Raw genomic sequence first — 12,500 nt, forward strand, 5'->3', positions numbered from 1 at the left:
GTTCCATATGAATGATATATAAACAGGTCTTCCACACTGCAGTACTGTGTTGTCTTCCCACTGCAGTACTGTGTTCCATATGAATGATATATAAACAGGTCTTCCCACTGCAGTACTGTGTTCCATATGAATGATATATAAACAGGTCTTCCCACTGCAGTACTGTGTTCCATATGAATGATATATAAACAGGTCTTCCACACTGCAGTACTGTGTTGTCTTCCCACTGCAGTACTGTGTTCCATATGAATGATATATATGTCATGTACTGTCATGTTGTGTCTTGTCTCTGTCCTTTCCCTTCACCCTGTCTCCCTCTGCTGGTCGTTGTTAGGTTACCTTTTCTCCCCCGCTTTCCCCCAGCTGTTCCTTGTCTCCTCTTGACTACCTCGTCACCCCTTCTCCCACCTGTTCCCCTTTTCCCTCTGATTAGTCCCCTATATCTCTCTCTGTTTTTGTTCCTGTCCTTGTCGGATTCTTGTTTGTTGTGTTTCATGCCTGAACCAGACTGTCGTCATGTTTGCTGTAACCTTGTCTTGTCCTGTCGGAATCTGCCGGTCCGTCTGAGCCTACCTATGTTTGGTAATTAAAGAAGCTCTGTTTAAGTTAATTCGCTTTTGGGTCCTCATTCACGCACCGTAACAGAAGAATCCGACCAAGAATGGACCCAGCGACTTCGGATCCTCTCCACTCAGCCGTCGGGATCCAGGGAGCGATGCTAGGCAGACACGAGCAGGAAGTGTCTGCTGCTCGACATGCCGTTGAGACCCTGGCCACCCAAGTCTCCAACCTCACAGAACAGGTTCACCATCTCCGCCTCGATCCACCGGCCACTTCCAGGGCTTTCGAATCTCCGGAGCCCAGAATCAATAACCCGCCGTGTTACTCTGGGGAGCCCACTGAATGCCGCTCGTTCCTCACCCAGTGTGATATTGTGTTTTCTCTCCAGCCCAACACTTACTCCAGGAGCACTGCTCGTGTCGCCTACGTCATATCTCTCCTTATTGGACGGGCTCGTGAGTGGGGCACGGCAATCTGGGAGGCAAGGGCTGAGTGTACTAACCAGTATCAGGACTTTAAGGAGGAGATGATACGGGTTTTTGATCGATCTGTTTTTGGGGAGGAGGCTTCCAGGGCCCTGTCTTCCCTATGTCAAGGCAATCGATCCATAACAGACTACTCTATTGAGTTTCGCACTCTTGCTGTCTCCAGTGGCTGGAACGAGCCGGCCTTGCTCGCTCGTCTTCTGGAGGGTCTCCGCGCAGAGGTAAAGGATGAGATTCTCTCCCGGGAGGTTCCTTCCAGCGTGGATTCCTTGATTGAACTCGCTATTCGCATTGAGCGACGGGTTGATCTTCGTCACCGAGCTCGTGGAAAGGAGCTCGCGCTCTCCGTCGCTCCCCTCTCCGCATCACTACCATCTTTCTCTGCCGGCTCGGGTGCTGAGCCCATGCAGCTGGGAGGTATCCGCATCTCGACTAAGGAGAGGGAACGGAGAATCACCAACCGCCTCTGTCTCTATTGCGGTTCCGCTGGTCATTTTGTCACTTCATGTGCAGTAAAAGGCCAGAGCTCGTCAGTAAGCGGAGGGCTACTGGTGAGCGCTACTACTCCTGTCTCTCCTTCAAGATCCTGCACTACCTTGTCGGTCCATCTACGCTGGACCGGTTCGTCAGCTTCCTGCAGTGCCTTAATAGACTCTGGGGCGGAGGGCTGTTTTATGGACGAGACCTGGGCTCGGGAACATGACATTCCTCTCAGACAGTTAAAGGAGCCCACGGCCTTGTTCGCCCTGGATGGTAGTCCTCTCTCCAGGATTCAGCGTGAGACGCTACCTTTAACCCTCACTGTTTCTGGTAATCATAGTGAAACCATTTCTTTTTTAATTTTTCGTTCACCTTTTACACCTGTTGTTTTGGGCCATCCCTGGCTAGTTTGTCATAATCCTTCCATTAATTGGTCTAGTAATTCTATCCTCTCCTGGAACGTCTCTTGTCATGTGAAATGTTTAATGTCTGCTATCCCTCCTGTTTCCTCTGTCTCTTCTTCACAGGAGGAGCCTGGTGATTTGACAGGGGTGCCGGAGGAATATCACGATCTGCGCACGGTGTTCAGTCGGTCCAGGGCCACCTCTCTTCCTCCACACCGGTCGTATGATTGTAGTATTGATCTCCTTCCGGGAACCACCCCCCCCCGGGGTAGACTATACTCTCTGTCGGCCCCCGAACGTAAGGCTCTCGAAGATTATTTGTCTGTAGCTCTTGACGCCGGTACCATAGTCCCCTCCTCCTCTCCCGCCGGAGCGGGGTTTTTTTTTGTCAAGAAGAAGGACGGGTCTCTGCGCCCCTGCATAGATTATCGAGGGCTGAATGACATAACAGTGAAGAATCGTTATCCGCTTCCTCTTATGTCTTCAGCCTTCGAGATCCTGCAGGGAGCCAGGTTTTTCACTAAGTTGGACCTTCGTAACGCTTACCATCTCGTGCGCATCAGGGAGGGGGACGAGTGGAAGACGGCGTTTAACACTCCGTTAGGGCACTTTGAATACCGGGTCCTTCCTTTCGGCCTCGCTAACGCTCCAGCTGTCTTTCAGGCATTAGTCAATGATGTCCTGAGAGACATGCTGAACATCTTTGTTTTCGTTTACCTTGACGATATCCTGATTTTTTCACCGTCACTCCAGATTCATGTTCAGCACGTTCGACGTGTCCTCCAGCGCCTTTTAGAGAATTGTCTTTTTGTGAAGGCTGAGAAGTGCACTTTTCATGCCTCCTCCGTCACATTTCTCGGTTCTGTTATTTCCGCTGAAGGCATTAAGATGGATCCCGCTAAGGTCCAAGCTGTCATTGATTGGCCCGTCCCTAAGTCACGCGTCGAGCTGCAGCGCTTTCTCGGCTTCGCGAACTTCTATCGTCGTTTCATCCGTAATTTCGGTCAGGTGGCAGCTCCTCTCACAGCCCTTACTTCTGTCAAGACGTGCTTTAAGTGGTCCGTTTCCGCCCAGGGAGCTTTTGATCTCCTCAAGAATCGTTTTACATCCGCTCCTATCCTTGTTACACCTGACGTCTCTAGACAGTTCGTTGTCGAGGTTGACGCGTCAGAGGTGGGCGTGGGAGCCATTCTTTCTCAGCGCTCCCTCTCTGACGACAAGGTCCACCCATGCGCGTATTTTTCTCATCGCCTGTCGCCGTCGGAACGTAACTATGATGTGGGTAACCGCGAACTGCTCGCCATCCGGTTAGCCCTAGGCGAATGGCGACAGTGGTTGGAGGGGGCGACCGTTCCTTTTGTCGTTTGGACTGACCATAGGAACCTTGAGTACATCCGTTCTGCCAAACGACTTAATGCGCGTCAGGCGCGTTGGGCGCTGTTTTTCGCTCGTTTCGAGTTCGTGATTTCTTATCGTCCGGGCTCTAAGAACACCAAGCCTGATGCTTTGTCTCGTCTCTTCAGTTCTTCAGTAGCCTCCACTGACCCCGAGGGGATTCTCCCTGAGGGGCGTGTTGTCGGGTTGACTGTCTGGGGAATTGAGAGGCAGGTAAAACAAGCGCTCACTCACACTCCGTCGCCGCGCGCTTGTCCTAGGAACCTTCTTTTCGTTCCCGTTCCTACTCGTCTGGCCGTTCTTCAGTGGGCTCACTCTGCCAAGTTAGCCGGCCACCCTGGCGTTCGGGGTACGCTTGCTTCCATTCGCCAGCGTTTTTGGTGGCCCACCCGGGAGCATGACACGCGTCGTTTCGTGGCTGCTTGTTCGGTCTGCGCGCAGACTAAGTCCGGTAACTCTCCTCCTGCCGGCCGTCTCAGGCCGCTTCCTATTCCCTCTCGACCGTGGTCTCACATCGCCTTAGATTTTGTCACCGGACTGCCTTCGTCAGCGGGGAAGACTGTTATTCTTACGGTTGTCGATAGGTTCTCTAAGGCGGCTCATTTCATTCCCCTTGCTAAGCTTCCTTCTGCTAAAGAGACGGCACAAATCATCATCGAGAATGTTTTCAGAATTCATGGCCTTCCGTCAGACGTCGTTTCGGACAGAGGTCCGCAATTCACGTCTCAATTTTGGAGGGAGTTTTGCCGTTTGATTGGGGCTTCCGTCAGTCTCTCTTCCGGCTTTCACCCCCAGTCTAACGGTCAAGCAGAACGGGCCAATCAGACTATTGGTCGCATCTTACGCAGTCTTTCTTTTCGCAACCCTGCGTCTTGGTCAGAACAGCTCCCCTGGGCAGAATACGCCCACAACTCGCTTCCTTCGTCTGCGACCGGGCTATCTCCTTTTCAGAGTAGCCTCGGGTACCAGCCTCCGCTGTTCTCATCTCAGTTCGCCGAGTCCAGCGTCCCCTCCGCTCAGGCTTTTGTCCAACGTTGCGAGCGCACCTGGAAGAGGGTCAGGTCTGCACTTTGCCGTTATAGGACGCAGACTGTGAGGGCTGCTAATAAGCGTAGAACTAAGAGTCCTAGATATTGTCGCGGTCAGAGAGTTTGGCTCTCCACTCAGAACCTTCCCCTTAAGACGGCTTCTCGCAAGTTGACCCCGCGGTTCATTGGTCCGTTCCGTATTTCTCGGGTCATTAATCCTGTCGCAGTTCGACTTCTTCTTCCGCGATACCTTCGTCGCGTCCACCCGGTCTTCCATGTCTCCTGCATCAAGCCCGTCCTTCGCGCCCCCGCTCGTCTTCCCCCCCCCCCCCCATCCTTGTCGAGGGCGCACCCATCTACAGGGTCCGTAGAATTTTGGACATGCGTCCTCGGGGCCGTGGTCACCAGTACCTCGTAGATTGGGAGGGGTACGGTCCTGAGGAGAGGAGTTGGGTTCCCTCTCGGGACGTGCTGGACCGTGCGCTGATCGAGGATTTCCTCCGTTGCCGCCAGGTTTCCTCCTCGAGTGCGCCAGGAGGCGCTCGGTGAGTGGGGGGGTACTGTCATGTACTGTCATGTTGTGTCTTGTCTCTGTCCTTTCCCTTCACCCTGTCTCCCTCTGCTGGTCGTTGTTAGGTTACCTTTTCTCCCCCGCTTTCCCCCAGCTGTTCCTTGTCTCCTCTTGACTACCTCGTCACCCCTTCTCCCACCTGTTCCCCTTTTCCCTCTGATTAGTCCCCTATATCTCTCTCTGTTTTTGTTCCTGTCCTTGTCGGATTCTTGTTTGTTGTGTTTCATGCCTGAACCAGACTGTCGTCATGTTTGCTGTAACCTTGTCTTGTCCTGTCGGAATCTGCCGGTCCGTCTGAGCCTACCTATGTTTGGTAATTAAAGAAGCTCTGTTTAAGTTAATTCGCTTTTGGGTCCTCATTCACGCACCGTAACAATATAAACAGGTCTTCCCACTGCAGTACTGTGTTCCATATGAATGATATATAAACAGGTCTTCCCACTGCAGTACTGTGTTCCATATGAATGATATATAAACAGGTCTTCCCACTGCAGTACTGTGTTCCATATGAATGATATATAAACAGGTCTTCGCACTGCAGTACTGTGTTCCATATGAATGATATATAAACAGGTCTTCTCACTGCAGTACTGTGTTCCATATGAATGATATATAAACAGGTCTTCTCACTGCAGTACTGTGTTCCATATGAATGATATATAAACAGGTCTTCCCACTGCAGTACTGTGTTCCATATGAATGATATATAAACAGGTCTTCTCACTGCAGTACTGTGTTCCATATGAATGATATATAAACAGGTCTTCTCACTGCAGTACTGTGTTGTCTTCCCACTGCAGTACTGTGTTCCATATGAATGATATATAAACAGGTCTTCCCACTGCAGTACTGTGTTCCATATGAATGATATATAAACAGGTCTTCTCACTGCAGTACTGTGTTCCATATGAATGATATATAAACAGGTCTTCTCACTGCAGTACTGTGTTCCATATGAATGATATATAAACAGGTCTTCTCACTGCAGTACTGTGTTCCATATGAATGATACAGTATGTAAACAGTGCCCCTCCTGCTGACTGTTCAGTGTCAGTCAATTTAAATGACACTCAATTGTATACTCCTCGCCTCCTTCTTAAAACCCATTGGAGGAGAAGGGCAGATGGGAGGGACTCCTTATCCAATGGGTTTTGAGAAGGAGAAAGGAGAGAGAAGTATGCAACTGAGAATCTTCCCCGTGTGTTGAATGTTCTCTCTCTCTCCCTCTCTGTGTCCTGTAGGAATGATAGCCCTCACCAGGACTCTGGTTCTGTACCCTCAGGTCATTAATGTTTTCTCTCTCTCTCTCCCCCTCTCTGTGTCCTGTAGGAATGATAGCCCTCACCAGGACTCTGGTTCTGTACCCTCAGGTCATGGCTGATCACCCCTTCTTCTTCATCATCAGAAACCGCAGGACAGGTGTGTGTTACGCCGTCTGTCTGTCTGTCGTCCGTCCAGTTTCTTTCTCTCCTCCTCTATGTGCCTGACCCTAGTGTCTTCTCTGACAGTTTCTTTCTCTCCTCCTCTATGTGTCTGACCCTAGTGTCTTCTCTGACGGTTTCTTTCTCTCCTCCTCTATGTGTCTGACCCTAGTGTCTTCTCTGACGGTTTCTTTCTCTCCTCCTCTATGTGTCTGACCCTAGTGTCTTCTCTGACGGTTTCTTTCTCTCCTCCTCTATGTGCCTGACCCTAGTGTCTTCTCTGACGGTTTCTTTCTCTCCTCCTCTATGTGCCTGACCCTAGTGTCTTCTCTGACAGTTTCTTTCTCTCCTCCTCTATGTGTCTGACCCTAGTGTCTTCTCTGACGGTTTCTTTCTCTCCTCCTCTATGTGTCTGACCCTAGTGTCTTCTCTGACGGTTTCTTTCTCTCCTCCTCTATGTGTCTGACCCTAGTGTCTTCTCTGACAGTTTCTTTCTCTCCTCCTCTATGTGTCTGACCCTAGTGTCTTCTCTGACCCTTCTTTCTCTCCTCCTCTATGTGCCTGACCCTAGTGTCTTCTCTGACGGTTTCTTTCTCTCCTCCTCTATGTGTCTGACCCTAGTGTCTTCTCTGACGGTTTCTTTCTCTCCTCCTCTATGTGTCTGACCCTAGTGTCTTCTCTGAGAGTTTCTTTCTCTCCTCCTCTATGTGTCTGACCCTAGTGTCTTCTCTGACCCTTCTTTCTCTCCTCCTCTATGTGTCTGACCCTAGTGTCTTCTCTGACAGTTTCTTTCTCTCCTCCTCTATGTGCCTGACCCTAGTGTCTTCTCTGACGGTTTCTTTCTCTCCTCCTCTATGTGCCTGACCCTAGTGTCTTCTCTGACAGTTTCTTTCTCTCCTCCTCTATGTGTCTGACCCTAGTGTCTTCTCTGACGGTTTCTTTCTCTCCTCCTCTATGTGTCTGACCCTAGTGTCTTCTCTGACGGTTTCTTTCTCTCCTCCCCTCCAGGTTCTATCCTGTTCATGGGAAGGGTCATGACGCCAGAGGTCATCGACCCTACTGACTTCGACAACGACTCCATGTAACTATGAAGACGGCCAATTGGATTCCAGTGTGCTGCTATCCTGCTATGAGGTCATATGCTCAGAACCAATCAGATCCAGGCAAAACGAGGCCATAAACACAACCTTTCCTCTCCCCCATCGCTGGCTGTGTTTTTATACTCTTAGCGAGAATATATATTATTCCTATTCTATATATTATATAAACATATAATGTGACTGTGTTTTGATACTGTAAGCTTTAACCACAAGAGAGAGGGAGAGAGATGTAAATACACAACATGAATAAAAGTATGAGGACACCTGCTCGTCGAACATCTCATTCCCAAACTCATGGGCATTAATATGGAGTTGTTCCCCCCCCCCCTTTGCTGCTATAACAGCCTCCACTCCTCTGGGAAGGCTTTTTCCACTAGATGTTGGAACATTGCTGAGGGGACTTGCTTCCATTCAGCCACAAGAGCATTAGTGAGGTCGGGCACTGGTGTTGGGCGATTAGGCCTGGCTCGTAGACGGCTTTACAATTCATCCCAAAGGTGTTCGAGGGGGTTGCGGTCAGGGTTCTGTGCAGGCCAGTCAAGTTCTCTCACACTGATCTCGACAAACCATTTCCGTATCGCTTTGTGCACGGGGGTATTGTTAAACAGGAAAGGGTCTTGCCCAAACTGTTGCCACAAAGTTGGAAGCACAGAATTGTCTAGAAAATCATTGTATGCTGTAGCGTTAATATTTCCCTTCACTGGAACTAAGGAGCCTAGCCTGAACTGTGAAAAACAGCACCAGACCATTATTCCTCATCCACCAAACTTTACAGTTGACACTATGCATTGGGGCAGGTAGTGTTCTCCTGGCATCTGCCAAACCCAGATTCGTCCATCGGATTGCTAGATGGTGAAACGTGATTCATCGCTCCAGAGAACGTGTTTCCACTGCTCCAGAGTTCAACGGCGGCGAGCTTTACACCACTCCAGCCAACGCTTGGCATTGCGCATGGTGATCTTAGGCCTGTGTGCGGCTGCTCGGCCATGGAAACTCATTTCATGAATCTCCCGACAAACAGTTATTTTGCTGACGTTGCTTCCAGAGGCAGTTTGGAACTCAGTAGTGAGTGTTGCAACCGAGGACAGAAGTTGTACACGCTACGAACTTCAGCACTCAGCAGTCCCGTTCGGTGAGCTTGTGTGGCCTACCACTTTGCGGCTGAGCCGTTGTTACTCCTAGACGTTTCCACTTCACAATAACAGCACTTAGTTGACCGGGGCAGCTCTAGCAGGGCTAACATTTGAGGAACTGAATTGTTGGAAAGGTGCACATTGAAAGTCACTGAGCTCTTCAGTACGGGTCATTCTACTGCCAATGTTTGTCTATGGAGATTGCATGGCCGTGTGCTCAATTTTATTACGCTTGTCAGCAACGGGTGTGGTTGAAATAGCCGAATTCACTAATTTGAATGGGTGTCCACATACTTTTGAAAATATTAAAGAAAAGTAACGTTTTCTTTTATCTGTTGGATCAGTAGAAATAAATGATATATCCATGCACTGCTCCTTTAAATTCACTAGCCTCACACACACACACACACACACACACACTGTCGTTTTATGGTGTGTCTCCCAAACCACCACCATCATATCCTTGTACATGAACTACTGTCTTAGATACCAGACTAGATATTTATTGCAACAACAACAACAACAACAACAACAACAACAACAACAACAACAACAACATGTGCAGATAATTTATGTATTTAATCACACAGACTCTTAGTGATTCTATCTTGGTTCCTCTTTCTTTTTTCTTTTTTTTTTTTTATGCTAAAAGTACTTGGTTACAATCCTGATGAACTAATATGCCTTTATGAGTTGTTGATTTTAGTGGAGGTGTTTTTTTTGCAGGTAGGTGAACGGGTTGCTAAGAGGTGTGTGGAGACGGCGATGAAACAGGGAGAAATTATAACACCAGCTGTATTTACTCTTTTACTTGCCAATTAAATATCAACGTGTTCCAGTTACAATTGTCTACTGTCTTTTTGTATATAATTGTATTGAATTGTATTTGGTAACACTACTTTATATTAAATTGCTCTTATACCTGTGCAGTAGCATTGTGATTACTCTACTCTCTACTCTAATGATGACCCTCTGAGGTAAAAGGCCATATAACAGTATTGTCACGTTAAGACTGGAAATGACCTTGATAAGCCCTCTGGATGCATCACTATACCTCACAGCAGCAAGAACAGAGTAGGCCTATACCAAATCTGAGCAATATTATTTTGGGGGGCAAGTGTAGGACCATCAGTTGGCATGGAAGGTGAGAGAGAGATCTGATCACAGAAGTAGTCAATGGCACACTGGAAGACAGACAAGACTAGGGAAGGAGGCTGCAGCTCAGAGGCTTCCTCTCATCATTGCAGATGATGGAAAGGAAGCTGTAGGCATTATCAAATCACTACAGAACCATGTTGGCAGCATTATCATATCACTACAGAACCATGCTGGCAGCATTATCATATCACTACAGAACCATGTTGGCAACATTATCATATCACTACAGAACCATGCTGGCAACATTATCAAATCACTACAGAACCATGCTGGCAGCATTATCATATCAATACAGAACCATGTTGGCAACATTATCATATCACTACAGAACCATGTTGGCAACATTATCAAATCACTACAGAACCATGCTGGCAGCATTATCATATCACTACAGAACCATGTTGGCAACATTATCATATCACTACAGAACCATGCTGGCAGCATTATCATATCACTACATAACCATGTTGGCAACATTATCATATCACTGCAGAACCATGTTGGCAACATTATCATTTCACTACAGAACCATGCTGGCAGCATTATCATATCACTACAGAACCATGTTGGCAACATTATCATATTACTACAGAACCATGTTGACAACATTATCATATCACTACAGAACCATGTTGGCAGCATTATCATATCACTACAGAACCATGCTGGCAGCATTATCATATCACTACAGAACCATGTTGGCAACATTATCATATCACTACAGAACCATGCTGGCAACATTATCAAATCACTACAGAACCATGCTGGCAGCATTATCATATCAATACAGAACCATGTTGGCAACATTATCATATCACTACAGAACCATGTTGGCAACATTATCAAATCACTACAGAACCATGCTGGCAGCATTATCATATCACTACAGAACCATGTTGGCAACATTATCATATCACTACAGAACCATGCTGGCAGCATTATCATATCACTACATAACCATGTTGGCAACATTATCATATCACTACAGAACCATGTTGGCAACATTATCATTTCACTACAGAACCATGCTGGCAGCATTATCATATCACTACAGAACCATGTTGGCAACATTATCATATTACTACAGAACCATGTTGACAACATTATCATATCACTACAGAACCATGTTGTCAACATTATCATACAATGTAGGCAGTATAATATAATTACAGAACATAGTAGGCAGTATAATACAATTACAGAACAATGTAGGCAGTATAATATAATTACACGACAATGTAGGCAGTATAATATAATTACAGAACAATGTAGGCAGTATGATATAATTACACGACAATGTAGACAGTATAATATAATTACAGAACAATGTAGGCAGTATAATAGAATTACAGAACAATGTAGGCAGTATAATATAATGACAGAACAATGTAGGTAGTATAATTACAGAACAATGTAGGCAGTATAATATAATTACACGACAATGTAGGCAGTATAATTTAATTACAGAACAATGTAGGCAGTATAATTTAATTACAGAACAATGTAGGCAGTATAATTACAGAACAATGTAGGCAGTATAATATAATTACAGAACAATGTAGGCAGTATAATTACAGAACAATGTAGGCAGTATAATATAATTGCACAACAATGTAGGCAGTATAATTACAGAACAATGTAGGCAGTATAATATAATTACACGACAATGTAGGCAGTATGATATAATTACACGACAATGTAGACAGTATAATATAATTACAGAACAATGTAGGCAGTATAATATAATTACAGAACAATGTAGTCAGTATAATATAATTACACGACAATGTAGGCAGTATGATATAATTACACGACAATGTAGACAGTATAATATAATTACAGAACAATGTAGGCAGTATAATATAATTACACGACAATGTAGGCAGTATAATTTAATTACAGAACAATGTAGGCAGTATAATTTAATTACAGAACAATGTAGGCAGTATAATTACAGAACAATGTAGGCAGTATAATATAATTGCACAACAATGTAGGCAGTATAATTACAGAACAATGTAGGCAGTATAATATAATTGCACAACAATGTAGGCAGTATAATTACAGAACAATGTAGGCAGTATAATATAATTACACGACAATGTAGGCAGTATGATATAATTACACGACAATGTAGACAGTATAATTTAATTACAGAACAATGTAGGCAGTATAATTACAGAACAATGTAGGCAGTATAATATAATTACAGAAGCCACTTCATACTATTTACATGTGCTATTGAGAAGTCAATGTCCGAGATGGACGAGCCACTCAGTCACGGGGTGAGTGGGATGTAGAACAGTGTTCTTCCCGAAGATCCATTCATTTGCTATTCAGGTCCAATAGTGAGCACCGCTGTACAGCGCAGCACGTCCTGTCCCAGAACGTGATTGATCAGCGCGCACACGACCCCACAGTTAATTGAATCAAAGGTTGTTGGAGGCGCCAGAATAAAAGTGGGAAAGTCCTTCATTCGCTTCAAGCACAGCCTGCTTTCCTTTGAGCTCAAATGCAGTTGTGTTTATAGAAATGGAGCATTAATCTATATCTTTCTCATATTTAATGGTTTTTTTTTCTCAAACTAAGAAAAACTCATTTCTGTATTTAAAGGATGCAATAAAACGAAACAAGCACGATCACTTTTGTGTTTAATTAAAAGCAATCAATAATATTCTAATTTATTTCTTAAAGGAATGCTACTCAATCAAAATACGTGATAGGACTCCCGAGTGGCGCAGCGGTCTAAGGCACTGAACAGTGC

At 45.9% G+C, this 12,500-nt stretch overlaps 1 protein-coding gene across 2 annotated transcripts in view; it reads left to right on the top strand.

Annotated features, from left to right (window-relative positions):
• Positions 1-9,423, top strand: part of serpini1 (serpin peptidase inhibitor, clade I (neuroserpin), member 1) — a 51,495-nt gene extending 42,072 nt beyond the window's left edge. Inside the window, exons 8-10 of one of the 2 annotated variants that reach the window (XM_090218934.1) lie at positions 6,254-6,343; positions 7,354-7,479; positions 9,305-9,423. In XM_090218934.1, coding sequence (XP_090075060.1) covers positions 6,254-6,343; positions 7,354-7,430 — 167 coding nt within the window. In that variant the 3' untranslated portion in view covers positions 7,431-7,479; positions 9,305-9,423. Of the gene's footprint in view, positions 1-6,253; positions 6,344-7,353 lie in introns of both variants that reach the window. The other variant, XM_090218932.1, reaches the window with a different exon arrangement.
• The last annotated feature ends 3,077 nt before the right edge of the window (positions 9,424-12,500 follow it).

Source organism: Oncorhynchus mykiss, chromosome 24, assembly GCF_057628025.1.
Source record: "Oncorhynchus mykiss isolate SJ-2025 chromosome 24, ASM5762802v1, whole genome shotgun sequence".
Lineage (NCBI taxonomy): Eukaryota > Metazoa > Chordata > Actinopteri > Salmoniformes > Salmonidae > Oncorhynchus > Oncorhynchus mykiss.